The following is a 17,811-nucleotide window of genomic DNA, read 5'->3' on the forward strand; positions in this document are numbered from 1 at the left end:
ACTTTAATAATACTATTAATCTTTTGTTTGTTGGTTTGTTTGTTTCGAGACATGGTTTCTCTGTATAGCCTTGGCTATCCTGTACTCACTTTGTAGACCAGGCTTTCCTTGAACTCACAGAATTCAAAGAAGCCTGCCTCTGTCTCTCTGAGTTCTGGGATTACAGGCGTGTGCAAAACACCCAGCAGCTGTCAATATTTTAATTTAATTTCACTGTAAAATTAGTTTTGCTTTGTTACTCTAAAATTGGCTTCTTCTACATATATACTAAGAATGAAATGATAAAATTTCATTCTTTGCTCTCATATTATAAGTAAAAATTTTTCATAGATTATTGACTATGCATCAAAACTTCTTTGGATACATATACTACATTTTATTGACATTGTTCATATACAGGTGACATTTTCCATGTTCTAGATAACAATGCTATGAACATTTGTATACATCTCTACAGTCAGTTCATTTGTGTACATACCCAGGGATATCCAGAGATTGAGGAGAATATTTGTATAAAGTAACATTGTGAGCAACTGAACAATTGACTGTAAGGAGACAGCTGTAGGGAATTGGCTTAATCCAATATAACAGCAAAGATATACCACAATTTGTGATTTGAAAACTGGATGTCCCGGAAAGACACTGGTTAATTTCATACTGAAGGGACCCAAATACTTTGGGATGCTCCCCTCTGGACCACACCAAAATACCAATTTTCATGCACAAAGCAAGTTCAAAGAGATCCCTTTTTTAAAATTATTTTTATTATAATCTATCCACATTACATCTGGATTGTTAGCCTCTAACTATCACACCCTCCCTACCTCTCCTGCTATATTCCCCTCCCATAGACTTCTGACTGAACAGAGTGGGGCGGGGCAAGGCAAAAAGACTAGGTAGCTGAATCTAAACCAGGCAGAAACAGCAACAAATAAAGTTGCAAATGTTTTAAGATGAAAAAAGTGGAGGTCTTTGTTAGAATGAGCTAGGGCTTTTTGGTACATTCTGATATAAGCATTTCTAGGCTGATTGTCTTGGGGAGATTGAGCAAGACAGTAAGCAGCATGCTTCTATGGCATCTGTATCAGCTCCTGTCTCCAGGTTCTGATCCTCTTTGAGTTCCTGCCCTGACTTCCCCTCATGATGAATAATGATGTGGAAGTAAGCCCTTTCCTCCCAAACTTGCTTTTGGTCATAGCGTTTCATCTCAGCAATGGAAGTCCTAACTGAGATATCAGCATATGGTATTTCTAGTTTTTTCAAAGAAAGAATCGTGCTAAATGTGAAACAATGCATTTGTGGGTACCATTTTGAAGCCATTATAAATGAAATAGAAATTAAATTGAGTTTTACAACATTCACCATATCAACATGCTTATATGTGTGTTCATGCATATATGCACTAACCTTTATATAAGATAATATAATCTAAAGACAAAAATAAGTTTGATTTTTTTAATTTTCATTGGTAAAGGGTGGATTTTTTTTTTTTTTTTTTTTTTGCTTGAAACAGAATGTTAATTGTATTTCTCAGGGCATTACATAGTGATAAATTATTTGATTGCTCTCTGGCTCCCTTGCATCATTGCCTGTGAAAATCAGACACTTAAAAACTTTGTTTTTTATGTTTATTTCTTAATGTATACAGTTGTATTATTACACATAAAAAATAAACTCCATATGGCAGGAAGAACCATGAGAAAATCTGGAATTATATAAATGTTACATTTATAGCGATTTGACTGTCTGTATTTGGCAAACTTGAAGTAAACATCTTTCTTATCTTGTTAGGTCTAAATTTCTGAATGAAGATCAATATCTATCATATCTCATCTTTTTAAACTTAAAACATCTATCTTGATCTAAAAACATCTTAACTCCTAACCAACTCAGCTTAATTGTAAGACTAAACTATCTGGTCTTCAAACCCATCAGAGACTTGAGAAGAAATAAAACTTAGATAATTGAGTGAACCAGAATTGCAGGTGAGCAGCTTCCAAAATGAAAAAATGACTGAGACAGTTTACTACCTGAACAGTCACCCATCACTCTCTAATATGTTAGAGCATCATCTTCAGCCTTCTGTTCCAATATATCTGACAGATATATTTGCAAGGCAGGAACTATTGAGGACTTGGTTACCCTGTCTTAGCAGAGTTTAGCTGTCGACTCTGCCTGCATACAAGCTTGCCTATTTTTAGGCATAATTCTGTCTGTGTCAGAAACAAGAACATTTTGCCCAGTGGCTGGTTTGCCACATTTGAAACCAACTCCATAAGGAGATTTTTGATGCTCGTCATCTTCTTTGAGGCAGGCTGGATGTTTCCAGGGGTTAACTTGTTTCGTTGTCAAAGAATCTTCAAGGAAAAACGTGAGGGGGCGGGGGTGGATTCCCTTGAACAAGCTCTGCTATGCTCTTTCATATGGCAGTGCCTTTGCACCTTATCACACTGGATCACCCAATAAGTGTTTATTCCTACAGTCCAGTTTACCATTAGAATCTCTTTCAAAAATACTCCCTCTTTTACTTGTAAAATCTTTTTGTCATTTCCATTCTAACTTTGTAAATGTACATATATATATATATATATATATATATATATATATATATATATATATATATATATAACCTGTGATTATTGCCTGTGTATGAGCTAAATGAATTTCTTGTGTGGCACATGGCATGATTGTCTCTATTCCCTGCAACTAGTTGACATTGTTTGTTCCCTACAAATTTGATTACTATTTCTGAAATAAATTATTGTACAAATCTTCAAAAAACATGTCTTTGTGATGTATGACTCTTCTTTTTTGTTACTATTTTAAAACGTACTCATTTTTGGGTCTTGATTGTATACTGTAATGTGCCTCAATGTAGTTCACTTTGAGGCTATCATAGTTAAGTTGATGAAATACTTAAATGTGTATATTCAGATGTCTTGAATTTCAGTTTTAATCACTTTTCTTCAAATATTTTTTTCTATTGCCTTTTCTTCCTTTTTTTTTTTCCTTTTGAAAATCCCATGATGCAGTATCTGTTACATAGTATGTGATCCCATAGTTCTCGGGCTCTTTGTTTTTCTTCTCTGCTTTCCCTTTGTACTGATTTTGTGTCCCCATATGTCACTTTGTTCATACATTCCTACATAAATTAAGAATTTCTGCATTTTTGCCTTATCGTTTGTATCAGGTTCCTTTCTATTGTGATCCAAAAGTTGTTTTGATAATTTTAGTCTCTTATATTTTATTAAAATATTTTTATGCACTGGCATTTGACCTATCCTGGCGATACAAAAAGAACATAGTAAATAATAAAACCAAGGAATAATTTTTTAAAAATATAAGTCACATAGAAAATAAATGAGTATTAGCTACAAGACTGATGAACTTACAATATGAATTTCTTAAACTCTTTAATAAACGGAAGAGTTTGACACACAGACTTGAATATGTGCCATTTATGAATAACCTGTAAAAAACTTATATTAGGTAACAATGCTGAAAAAGTTTTGAAAGCCATAATCAAAATAAGTCAATCATGCCTGTTTCACCACTCACATAGACCAAAATATTGAATGTTCTAATTAGAGTGATTAGGTATGTAAATGAAAAGCACATATATCGCAAATAAAGAGATTATTACCAGTCTTTAATCATAATCTTTCTTTCTTCTGTTGTTTTTTAATAGGCTGGTATCAATAGTGCTGGTTTCACAGAAAAAGTTAGCAAATACTCCTTCCTCTTTCTTTTTTTTCAAACATTTTGAGAAAAAACGGTAATAATTGCAGTTTAATTACTTTATACAATTCCTATTGAAGCCATAACATCCTCTTGGCTTTTTCTTTGTTCCAAAGTTTCTGGTTTCTGATTTAATGTCTTTTATTTGTCAGTATATTCAGATTTTAAATTTTTTCTTAAGCCTATCCTTTTTCTTTGTGTAGGAATTAGTTTTTTACTCTAGGTTATGTGATTTGCTGATATAGAAATCCTGGAAGCTATGGGTCTTTAATATATTGACATAATTTCTTTTTTCACCTAGTTTATACATGTTTTTTCTCATTAAAAAGGTTGAGTTTTTAAAACACGTTTATTTGAGTTGTCAATGTGTGCTTAAAAGTGTTACTGCCCAGCCACTAAGCTTTCATGTTTTTCTTTTTAGAATCTTGTAAAATATCTTCCTGAGCAGGATGTCCTCCGAGAACTAGCACAGCTGAAGAACGAATATGATGACCTCTGTGAACCTGAGCAGTTTAGTGTTGTGGTATGTATTGATCTCGAAGGCCTAAGAATAAACTTCTCACAAAACAAAAGAAATATATTACTTGATTTCTTTTACATTATAACTACATAACTAAATATAATATTGACTTAAGAAAAATCTTTATTTATAGCCTTGTGATATTAAAAAGTAGCTAGTTTACATTCATAAAATATGTCAAAGCATTGTGAGATATTCTTTTTAGTAGTGATGATATTTAATGATATCAATGCATGCAAAATAGTATGCTGTATTGCACTGAATAATTTTCTTCCCTTCAGATATGAATGTTAGATTTTAGCTCCCTGAGAACTTAGACTGAAATACAAGAATAATATCTAGGTAAATAAAAATAATAGCAACTATTTTTACTATATACAGTGTGTCAAGAGATCATAAGTATTTTCAAATTTTCTAGAACATCGTAATCAATTGAGAGCTTTCAATGTGTTATTTCTATCAGGACAAATAACTCATAAAGATACCTCCTATAATTTAATCATTTCCTTTATCCTTATCTTTGAATGACACACAATGACTAAGTATAAAGAATATAGTCATATATCGCAAAATATCACAAGCCTGCTATTCAGATAATTAGCAAGGAAGAAAACATAAAGGGCATTGAAATTTTAGTTTCTTTGAATAAAACCTTTTTTTTTTTTTTCAGAGCTGGGGACTGAACCCACAGGCTTGTGTTTGCTAGGCAAGCACTCTACCATTCAGCAAAATTCCCAACCCCTAAAACATTTATTTTATTCAGGACAGATTTATTTCCTATATAAATGACCAATTCCTTTATGGATTCTAGTTTACTTTGGCTTCCTGATTATTTGCCATTTGTAAACCAAGGGATTTTAAAATTACAATTGAACTTGTTTTTCAAATAGTATCTACTTCATCCAAAATATTCCATAATGTTTCAAAATAGCTATGTTAGAGTTGATTTGATGTCCTATCTGGCAATTTCTCAGAAAACTGGGAATAGAGCTTCCTCAAGACCCAGCTATTCCACTCCTTGGAATATACCCAGAAAATGCTCCATCACACCACAAAGACATATGTTCAACCATGTTCATAGCAGCCTTATTCATAATATCCAGAACCTGAAAACAGCCTAAATGCCCTACAGATGAAGAATGGATAAAGAAACTGTGGTGCATTTACACTATGGAATACCACTCAGCTATTAAAAACAAGGAAATCCCGAAATTTGTGGACAAATGGATGGGACTAGAAATGATCATACTGAGTGAGTTGACCCAGAAGCAGAAAGACTCACAAGGTATATACTCACTTATAAGTCTCTTGAAAATCTTCACTTACCAGGAGATTGGGATAGTTGTGAGGACATCCTACTGAGACTGTAGGTAAGAGAAATATAGGAGATGGGGAAATAGAAGGACCCAGAGGGTCCTAGAAACCTACAAGAAGAACATCGTGATGGGTGGATTGGGGCCCAAGGGGGTTCTGCTCAAACTATTGCACTAACCAAGGACAATACAATAGTAAATATCGAACCCCTACTCTGATCTACCCAATGGACAGGACATTCTCCACAGTTATGTAGAGAGTATGGACTGACTTTGACATGAGCTCTGGTGCTCCATATTTGACCACCTCCCCTTGGTGGGGAGGCCTGATGGCACTCAAAGAAAGAATAAGCAGACTACCAAGATGAGACTTAATACTCAATGACCATATCGTGGGGGAGGAGGTCCCCCTCGGTCATAGACCTAGGGGAGGGTAATAGGGTGAAAGCTGGAGGGAGAGAGGAATCAGAGAATACAAGTGATGGGATAACAATTTAGTTGTAATCTGAATAAATTAATAAAATTAAAAATTAAAAAAGGAATTGATTTGATTTTCTACTTTGCTGTTTTAAAATCTTGTTCATATGACAGTTAGGTGGGACTGAGTATGTTATTTATAACATGCACAATTAATGCTTCCACATATTTAAAGTTCTTTGATTCTAGAGCATTCTGTTTCCTATATTGAGGGAGAAAGATTTGTCAAATACTTGGAAAGAAAATCAAACAAGCATATTTGTGATCAAATAGAAAATATAGTGTACCTAGGGAACACATTTCTCTTATTTTTAAATCAGATCTATTAGTCAAGTGAATTGGCCCTATATTATTTATTAACTAGTGGCACTTTAGCATAGTGCTAAATAATAAAATGTGTAGCCCTAAGTACATACTTGAAGCCTAAGCAGCTCAGATCCATCTTATAATTGAAGCAGCACTATACACCATCTGAGATTTCAGCTGCATCATAATGGTTATGAGTTTTACAGTAGGTACACTACACAGTTTCTCAGAAGCCATTTTTTCCCTGAGTGCAGTTTATCTAGGAAGATGTATTAGTTTGTCAAGCAAGTCCTTCAAGAGGAATATCCTTGGTATCTCACTGAGGAAATGAAATAGGGGGGGCATAAAAATCAATATACCTTCTGAACTAGAGGCAAAAATAGAAAATGGAAGAGAGTTCTTGTTTATGCACAAAATCATAAATATATAAGGCTGTATGTACATGAATTCTACTACTTCCCTTGCTTACTCTCATGGTATATTGCTGTATGTCTGCTCAGGTGAGGTCAGAGAGAATCTAGATTATTACTAAGCTGTTTATATGATGTAAATTGCCTAAGAATATCAATTGAGACTTACCAAATAAACTTTAGGCACACTTTTCTTAAAGAATATACTATTAAATAAATAATAATATCACTAATAATTAATCAATAATAATTTATAATAACCCATCATTAAAATGTAAGTACAGTCCCTTTTGTAAAATAGGCAGTAAATGTTTGTTGACCTATAAGCAGTTTTTTGGACAAAAGTGTGACTCAGAGATTTTAAAAGGACAAAAAGTAAAACATGCACTAAAATATTACCAAATGAAATTAGTTCTGTGAGAATATATTATTATACTCTTTATCCATTTAATTAATATCAGTTGCCTAATGTGAAGAGAACTTTGGAAAACACAAGTCCCACTAATAAGAGAATCCCCAACTTGGTAAAGCCCATGTCCTCAGCTTTTTGCACCCATTGCCAATGTTATTTAGTATATTCATATTAAAATTTATATTTATGATTTCCAAAACAAAACGCTTCAAAGTTTCCCTGACTTCAGAAAATAAAATCAAGTCCCATGTTCCCCTTCTCTCTTCTTTTCTTACCATTGCTTCTTCTGTCTGTGCATCTGTTCTTTTCATTTGGCATGAATTCTTTAGTGCCAGTAAAATAACAAAAGCACTTCATGATTTCCAGTGTCTGTTCTATCTCCAAAGTTGCTTTGCTGTTGTGTCACCCAGGCTTGTCTCTAACTTATAGGCTGAAGTTAGCCTCCTGTGTCTTCTAAGTAACCATGTCTATAGCTCTTTGTTGTTGTTCTGGGTACTGACCCAGATCTCCTACATGCTATGCAATTACTGCAGAAGAGAGCTCTTTCCTCACCCTCCCCCTCTTTATTTTTTTTTATTAACTCATTCTTGGTCAAACATTAGAAAAGGAGATGGGCAATTTTTATTACTAATAGTACTATTACAGTATTATTGATTGCAAAAAGCTTACTAAATTGTACTTTATGATTACTTTTTTTGTTTTCAAGACAATGTTTCTCTGTGTAGCCTTGGCTGTCCTGGACTTGCTTTGTAGACCAAACTATCCTCGAACTTGACACACCTGGCTCTGCTTCCTTGAATGCTGGGATTACAGGCATGTGCCACCACGACTTGCTCATGCTAACACTTTTTTTTTACTTGTGCCACATTTTAAATAATATTTTTAATTTATTCTTTGGAAAATTCTTACATTTATACACCATATTTTGATCCTATTTATCCACTGTTGCCTCCATCAAGTGTCCCCTACTGCTAACCTTCATCTCCTTTTCAACTTCTTGTCCTGCTTCTTGTTATCAATAATTCGTGAGTGCTGTTAATGCTAATTATGTGCACATGGTTCTGGAGTTATCCTGTGAGGTATGGGAAACTGCCAGTGTGCACATCAACTCCCACCACCTGTAGTTACTTGTGTAATACCTGCTCAAGGTCAAGCCAGTCAAAATATTTGTGTTCTCTTAAAATTTGTGAGATAAACTGCAAGGTTGACACTATTACTAGCTCTGTACTAATGCTGAGGTATTGAGGCCAACTAAGCACAGGTAACTTTCCCAAGGTTTCATAGTAAATAGTAGATGCTAAATTCAGTTTGAATTCAGAGTTGGTGCTTTTAAGTACTGTGATTTACTAAAGGAAGGGAGGAAGAGGAAAAGAGCAATGAGATAGATGCTCTAGTGCATACCCATGTCCCCTTTGTAGCACTGGCCCAAAAATCCAGCTACTTCATGCCCTCTTTCTGCTTCCTATCATCAGTTTCTTATGAAGTCTTCATCAGCTCCCTACGGTCTTCCTTCTCATTCACTGATCAGCCAATAGCAATCAGGATTCTGCCTTAAATAGTGTTTTAAAATTGATCGAAAGGGGAGCAGGGGCTGTCTCTGACATGGACTCTGTTATCAGCTTTCTGATCACTTCCCCCCTGGTGGGGCTGCCTTGCCAGGCCACAGGGGAAGAAGACATGCTCAGTCCTGATGGGGCTTGATGAGCTAGAGTGGGTTAGTTGGGAGGGGAGCTCCCAATTTTGCTGGGTTGGGGGGGCATAGGGGAAAAAGGAGGGAGGATAGGACGAGGATGAGAGGCAGGAGGGGGCTATGACTAGTATGTAAAGTGATTAAATAAATAAATAGGTCATTATTGTCTTCCTAATCACAACTGAAAAATGCATCAGATCTTCTCACTCTCCATCTGTACTGTCACTGCCATAGTCTGAGGCAGCATGATCATTCTCTTTAACTGTTATCACATACCTTTAACTGAGTCTTCTACTAAAACTTTAGCTCTTCTAATAATCAGTCTTATCTTTGTCCCCTATCTACAGTGTATTTGTATTGCATTTTATTATTTACTTCCTACAACCGTAAAGCCTTCCTTCCTTCATTCCTTCCTTCCCCTTTTCACTGTATAAATACAGTATATACACGTTTGTCCACATGTGAGTGGATGCTCTTGTACATGTCTACATGTTTGGAAGACATATTCAATATTAGGTATCTTCTTGCATACTTATCTTTCTTCTTTGGGGGTAATAGGGTTTCTCTGTGAACTTAGAGCTCACTGTTTCAGTTAGACAGGTTGGCCTCCTCAGTGACTTCCTCTGTTCGTCTCAGGGCTGGGGTTATGGATATGTGACTGTGTATGTTTCTATGGGTGCTGGGGACTGAACTTATGTCATTTTGTTTATACAACAAACACTTTGCCCACTGCGGCATATTCCTAGCCATCACCACAGTGCTAACTGGTTTTAACCTATCAGGCATGTTTTGGCCTGAAGCCTGCCCACATTTCCTAGTTTTTAGGTGTTAGGTTTTTGTGTGGACTGAACTCTTATTCACTGTACCCCAGCCATATTGACTTTCATCATTTATGAGTTTGAATTTATTCTTTTCCTCTCAGAATCATTGCATGTGCTATCACCCCTGATTCCCACTTCTTACCTTCCTTTCTAAAAGTCATTAAGTTGTAGTTTAAAATTGTCTTTCCCAGTAATTATGCCATTTGCCTAGCTGTCAAAAATAGGTCTATATCTTAAACTCTCAGAGCTTCCTTTTCAAATTACTTTCTAGAAAGTCTTAATTTAATTATTCATTTTTTGAGATTATTTGTATACTATATTCTCTTTGATTTTAAGTTCTTTAAGTAGATGTACCACATTGATTTTATTCATGATCTGTACCCACCAAATTATTGAATTAGTTTGCCTAGATGAAAATCACAGTGGACTATTTCCACTCCTATCTTACTCTCAACCTATATGCCACTTGGTAGCATTAACAATTTGACTTTTGGTTTCTTTGTTTGGGTAGATAGTTAGTTAGTTAGTCTGTTTGTTTGTTTTTAGACAGAGTTTTTCTGTGTAGACTTGGCTGTCCTGGACTCTCTTTGTTAACTAGGCTGGCCTCAGACTCACAGAGATCCACCTGCCTCTGTCTCCCTGAGTCCTGGGATTAAAGGCATGCACCACCACAGTCCAGCTGATTTAACTTTTTTTTAATGGATATTTTCTTGCCTTGCTTTCTTATGCAGTGAGATTTTCATTGTTGCTTTCATTTCAAGTATCTCCTTCCCATTACACTGTAGAATTTCCATTAATACATAACTCCCTAGATAAAAATGAAATCTCATCAGCAGGGCAAGATGGGTGCCATACATGACATTATTTCTTCGATATTGATTCAGATTCTACTACCAATAAGAAACAATGAAATGTTCAAAACTGGTAGAGTTTTCTTAAGGAGAAAAAAAAAAATAAAGCTTATCTGAATCAGTCCCTGGGTTGGTGAGCTTGCTCTAAGCTTTTTTTGGTAAGCTTTTGCTCTAAGCAAACCCTTATAATCACTTATAATCAACTGGGGAATAAAACCAGAGGCAGAAATTAAGCAGAAACAAACAAACAATATCAAGCCGGAGATTTTCCCTCTGTGTGAATGCAGACCTCCCAGCAAGAGGGACATGCTACTTCATACACCTTCTGTGATCAATAATCTTCTTCTTTAAAGGGATGGATTGGCTTCATTGCTTCCCACTGACTGTCCTCCAACCCACCTCCTACAGAATTGAATTTGGTACATCTATTGTAATTATGTGCTGTACCTTTACTGGAAGAAAAGCACAGATCTTTGAAATCTCTGGCAGTCAGAACCCCCAGCTGGAGCTTTTAGATCCTTCTAAATGTGTTTGCAGCTCAGCTGTTCTCAAACCTCAGAACCAGGGAAATTCCCACTTGTCTTGCACTGGGGATGGAGACCCATACTGTGTATATCTATTAAGCTAGCATGTCTTCTGTGGAAAAAAGGCAATAATTAGTTCTCTTAGAAATCAGTACTTTTGTTTTTCTGGCTTCAAAATTACCCATATTTTTCAATTAACAACATTCTCAAGCTATAATCTGTTTAAAAAGATGTTTTGATAGCCCTGTACGTATAAATCTTTAATGAAAAGTACAGATTATGTGATATTACTGACAGAACAATGAATTTTTTCTTACTTCTTTTTCACAAATATACGAAGGCAAGAGGAGAGTTAGAAATACACCTATAGCTTAACTAGGTGAAAAGGAAACTGATAGCTCTCCTTCCTATATAGTATAAAAGTAATTACTTTAGAAAGAAAATTGTAGGTCCTATGTCCTGTTAATGTTACATCATTTTCTAAGTTTATATATTCATTATGAAAAAAATCACGTTTTCCTTTGTCTTGTTTGAAATCAGAGTGTTCAGCATTTTAATGTGCAGTGCCCCAGTTATTTTTGTTTTCATTTTTCTCATCATATATATATTCTAGCTCTTACTTGTAGATGTGGGTGATTTTATCTGAGAAAGGGCCAGCTTAACAATTTTTGATCAAGTAAAAGAAAATTCACCATCGGTTATTCTCAAGTCCCTGCATTTATATTACTATTCATTTCATTAACATCTCATATTCCAACCTCAGGATTGTTTATATCAGCCACATTTTGTAATAAATCAAGGCAAAATCAAACAACCTGAAAATTGAGTAATCACAGTAGGTCAAGATTTTTCAATATGTAATTGTTTACTTTTTTAATTATAAAATATCAAAAATTTATCATCTTACTTATTCCCATATGTCTCTAATTTTCTAATAGAATAGCACAGCTCTGTGGTAATAGTCATTTGTGGCCTCAAGTAGGTGTTTTGACAAGAATATTTTGTAATTCTTATTCAACTTCTCAGTGTGATTCCTGCGAGTGTACAGTGTCTTTTGGGGCAGACATTGTTATGTTGTTCTGTTCCATACTAAAAATGAGTAGATGTTTCTCAATGCATAATTTTCACATATCAGTATCTTTGGGGAAATACTCTCTATCAGCACATCATTACTTTTCTGATGTATAGTCAGTTTTCAACACTATCTTTTAAATCTTCAATCCACAGATTAACTACTGCTCTCATCTCTCATGACAGCTAATGTGCAAACATTTTCCTTTTTCTACATATACCAGAAATTCTTCTGTTGATTATTTCGTACAGGTACTGGATTTAGTGTAGGAAGTAAAACAATGAATAGAAGAGTCTCTGCCCTTAAAGAAGTTACTGTGTATTAGAAGATAAGAAAATTATTCATTTAATAGAAAATCCCAAATGTATCTGCTTCATCTCTATCTAAACTGAGTGTTGTCAGTCATTGCCTCTGAATCTTACTGCCAAGCTAGCAAAAAAAAAAAAAAAAATCTATCCTTGAATATGATTGAAATCATTATCTTTTTATACTAAAATAAAAATAAACATTTTGTAAATTCAATGGATAATGCCTCCTAATGGCTATCTCTTAATAGCCAAGTAATAATTGGGATCAATTCTACTATTTTGAAGGGACTAAAGTTTCAGTTGTATTCACATATGATGGGCATTAATAAAGGTGATGTGAATACACTAACAGTTGCATGTCCTTCTCCTCATTCATGCATGATTTTTTACCACTGCTTCTTCTTGTCTTTCTCTGTGCATTCTTACGGTATTCTCGTATTGTATCTATATTAACCAACTTTATGGTTATGAAGTTTATACACTTCAAATTATATAAATGAAACTGTGACTAGCTCTTTGGGGAAATAACCCACTTGTAGTCCTCTCACTAAAGCTGTCAATGTAGTTTTCTTTTTAATATAGTGCATATTGGCTGAAGAAATGAGAACCACTTGATGTGATTTGATAGACAAGTAACTTGCAACACAAATAAATCCCCTACATAATACAACACTCTGGTCAGCATCCCACAGCCCTTCAAGGAATGAATTATAAATCAAAGGATGCTAGTCAACTAAAATGATGCAAGGGACCCCAACAATAAAACAGACATACGTTTTAGTGGAGTTTCTGCTTTATTTACTTATATCCCTTAGAAACACTCAAGTACCTTTATGAGACATGCACCTTTTAATAGATGTATACATGGCTGGGGACATGTCTCAGTGCTTCCTATTATTTCTAAGCATGACTATCCATGTTATTCCTTTACACAGCAAAACCCTCTGATGACAGTTCAGTTTCTGTCTATCAATATATACTGGTCTGACTGTAAAAGTTCAAACGTAAGATTGAAACAATCCTGCTGATGTGTGTGTGTTTTTTTTTTTAGTCATTAGTAATTGATAGTTAGAGATAAGTGAATATGACTTAACTTTCTCTATAATCTCTTTATTTTTTAAAGAATACATTTATCACTTCCCAGTGGTGGGGCTGCCCTACCAGGCCACAGGAGAAGAGGATGTGCTCAGTCCTGATGTGACTTCATTTGCTGGGTGGGTGGGTGGGTGGGTGGAGGATCTCTTTTACTGAGAAGTAGGGGAGGAGTGATGGGGAAGAGGGAGGGAGGAAGGGTGAGACGGGGGGCGGGGGAGATGACAGAGAGAGCTACAGTCAGGATGTAAAGTGAATATATAAATAAATATATTAATTAATTTTAAAAAGAATGAATTTCCAGTTATAACATGTGTGCTAGTAAATATATAGTATGAATGAAAAATAGATAATTGGAGCATGATATTTTCAGTCTACTCAGTGGATAATGAGCCACATTCTTCATTGACTACTACAGACACACATTGCTTAATTGTGCATTCAAAAAGACTTTTCCTCATGTTTAGCAGACATGTTAATGACCATGTATACTTCTTGCTAAGAATTTCTAAGGATAAATAAAGGTTACATTAGCAACAGCTATTGTTTTCCTAGGGGGTCTTAATATGAGTCAGCAAATATTTAAGTATCTAGTATATGCAAGACCCTGTACTAGGTGCTTATGAAGGTACATTTGACTTTTTTCTCCACTCTCTTCCACATACTGGCCTTCTCAATTATTTTGTCCTCCATCACATCTATTCATAGAATTATCAAATTCAATTCTATTTTAAAACTTTATCAAATATTATTGTCATATCATATTATTCCCCAGTCATAAAGGAATTATTTTTTATCATCAACTAGAAGATTTGGAGGTGAAATTTTAGATGCTTTAGATAAATCAGGGCATTTAATTAGTATATTAGTGACATAATCAAGTGTAATATATAAACACACATACATATATAGTTTAAATGGTAAATATGATCAGTAAACGAACATGTTAAAATGTGGGCAAATATTGCTGCTGTGTAGTATTGTATGACCAATGGTAATAATTGGAATAGTGTTCTAATTTTGAGAATCTTAATAAACAGAAGCTCATGGTGTCTTTGTTAGGAAAAAATATGCAGTGTTGCCACACAGCAAAATTACCAACTAAATTCATTTCAATTATATTGACAATTTTAGCTAACAATATATTTTAATATGTTCATACTTGCAACTAATATCTGAAAATGACTTCACTTTCTCTATAATCTCTTCATTATAATCCTACAACTTAGAAAAAATCACAACAATGTTCCTTAATTTCCACATATGGAAAGTGAAAATCTGAAATTAGGCAGACAATTTTCACACAGAAAATTGTTTGATTGGCATTGCTGCTAAACTGTACTCTATCTGCCTCTGCTGTCTTAGTCCTTGATTAGCTTACTAGTGTATAGATCACAAGAGATCCAAAGAAGCACATTCATTTCCCCACAACCCCTAAAACAAAATGAACATCCCAACACTAACCAATACCACAGCAATGCCGAATTCAATTTTATAATGTTATTTTATTTTTAATTATATGTATGTGTCTGGCTGTCTATGTGTTGGGACATATGAATGTAGAACAGAGACAACAGATACCCTATAACTAAAGTTGTAGATGTTGAGATCCACTTGCCCTGTGTACTTAGAATGGAACTTAGGACTCAGAAGAACAGTAAGTTCTTTTAACTACTGAGCAATTTCTTCAGCTTCTCTTTAAATTACCATTAATGCCAACATTGCTAGAGTAACAAAACTGAAGCCTTGAAACCACTGTTTAACTTCTCTCATACCTGGTAAGTAAAAAGTGTTGCTGAGTTTTCCTTAATTCTATCTCATCCATTCATCTTTTCCTTTCTATTTCTATTATCAAACTTATACATCATCATGTGTTTCTTGGGGGATTTTTATACTTTATTGATGGTTTCCCTATCAATCATCATTTAATCAATCACAGTCCCAGCTTCCAAAAATACTAAAGGGACAGTGTAGTGTGATGATATGTATGCTATGATAAAACTCCATGAATAAAGGCAACTTATGGGAAAAATGAGTTTATTTTGACTTAAGACTCTACAAAGATAAAATTCCATGATGACAGAGAGAGCCAGTAGAGAATACACCCACATACCCACAATCATAGATTAGAGAGAGTGAAAAGGAAGTGCAGAGAGACTATAAAAACATAATGTCTGCCCCCAGTGATGTTCTTCTTTAAGCAAAGCACACTTCATAAACCTCCCCAAACAGCTTTACCAATGGGGGACCAAGTGTTAAATTCCTCAGCCTGTGGGGATATTTCTCATTCAAACTAGCACACATAGATAGTTCCAGTGTAATGACAGTAGACTTTTCCTAGGATGTATTTGAGAATTAAATCACTTAGGCAGAAAAATGTCTGACAGAAAATCTTCAATAAGTGTTAACTGCTGGAATTGCTAGCACTATTCTTACTAAAATATACTTGTTGGCTGTACTTCTGTTGTAGGCAATATTAAAAAGTGAACAAAATCGAATTCGTTCTCTGAGTTCGTAGGTTAAGAATTGAAATACAGAGTGAAGAAAGAATAAAATACAAATCCGTTATTAGCACTGAAGCAAGACTGAAAGCTCAAGCATATCTAACTACAGTCTCTACTCCTTATTGGTTCTGGCACCTTGATGAATAAATCCTCTAGGATCTCTACCTATCCCAATTGAACAGAGAGATGAAGACTAGAAGCTGACAGCCCACTCTGAATGTAGATGACATCATCCATTTGACTAGGGTGCAAGAGCAGATAAAGTTTAAAAAGGGGTAAAACACATGATGACAATTTATGTGATTTAAACAAAATAGTCCAAAGGGATGAGAGCTGTGCAAATACTACAAGAGGACAGTATCCTCTTCATTCTTTCATGCACCTGCCTGGAAAATGCATGAAAACAGAATTTATAGAAGATTAAAGTTCACATAGCGGTAGACACCCATACTTATTAGGCAAGTTAATGTCAAAAGAGAGCCAGACAAATTGGTTGCTTCATTATTATAGCCATTATAATTTACCCAGTAATTCATGTGTAACTTTTGAAGTTATAATATTTATATTTATCATAAATGTGACAAAATATCCGACAGAACTCATTTAAGGGAGGCAAGGTTTATTGTGGCTTAGGTTTTCTGATTTTAGCCCATCATGGAAGGAGAAGGTATGGCAAGGCAGATAAGTTAGTGCTGTTGGGTATATATGGCAAAGGCCATCCATAACACAGTAGACCTGTAAGCAAAATGTGTGACAGTTGTACACATTCAAGATCCTTCACCCAGTGATTCACTTCCCCGAGATCAGTCATACTTCCAAAGTTTCCACAACTTTCCAAAATAATGGCAACAGCTAGAGAACAAGTACTGCAAGTCAAAGCACATGGAACGTTACAGAAGGTACAACAAAAGGGCACTAAGCGGTTTAAACTCTGGCTACCAGGTGTGACGGCACATGCACCTAGAAGGCTGAGATAGAAGGATCAAACGTTGAAGACCAGAAATGGTTACAAAGTGAAGGCATGTTTAAAAAAAAAAAAGGACTTCTGTTAATGTTTTCAGTGAATATAATTGTGTTTGTAGATATGTTAGTGTTGGTCTGTGCTCAGCATTTGTATTTAAGAAGATTGAGCTATATGCGAAAAATTAAGTATAATTATCATGTTTAATAATTTTTATTCGTTGTGTGCACATGAAATGCTACTGTGGGTCTAATCACTATCTATCCTCTTTGCTTATTTCATTTGGTAAATGAACACTAACTAAATAATTTTGAGCTAAAAGAAATTAAAACCTCAAAATATTTATTATTGGTGATATACAAAAGAGAATTTGGAATGTGCATCAACACTCTGACATAAAATAATTAAAATTAAAATTGAACTGTTTTGAATAAAAGAAACAGTAAATTTTTGAAAAATGTATTAACACTGACATCTGACATGCAGGTGAAAATCTTCAGGACATATTTAAATATTCACTACATTCTGTGAATAGAAATTATAAACTCGAAAATAGTAAATGATTGGTTCTAATCCTCTGATTTCAACACTGTACTGGTAGATAATTTCTTAGGAAAAGTGAGTTACAATTTTGGCCAATGTGCACACCCTTTGCCTATTGCAAGTTAGGCACTTAACAACTCATTTTAATGTATATACACTATCCTATGTCATCTGAGGGACACATTTTGTCCATTAGTATGTTACGTGTGACCAAAAGTTTTGCATGTTGAAATGAATCACCCTCAGCTATATTTTATTTAGTTCATAAT

The 17,811-nt window shown here is 34.7% G+C and overlaps 1 protein-coding gene across 3 annotated transcripts in view; it reads left to right on the plus strand.

Moving 5' to 3' along the window:
- Diaph2 (diaphanous related formin 2) overlaps window positions 1-17,811 on the plus strand; it is a 730,565-nt gene that overhangs the window by 308,123 nt on the left and 404,631 nt on the right. For all 3 annotated transcript variants that reach the window (XM_051142209.1, XM_051142210.1, XM_051142211.1), the window contains one exon: window positions 4,160-4,261. In XM_051142209.1, coding sequence (XP_050998166.1) covers window positions 4,160-4,261 — 102 coding nt within the window. The remainder of the gene's footprint in view (window positions 1-4,159; window positions 4,262-17,811) is intronic.

This window comes from Acomys russatus, chromosome X (genome assembly GCF_903995435.1).
Source record: "Acomys russatus chromosome X, mAcoRus1.1, whole genome shotgun sequence".
Classification (NCBI taxonomy): Eukaryota; Metazoa; Chordata; class Mammalia; order Rodentia; family Muridae; genus Acomys; species Acomys russatus.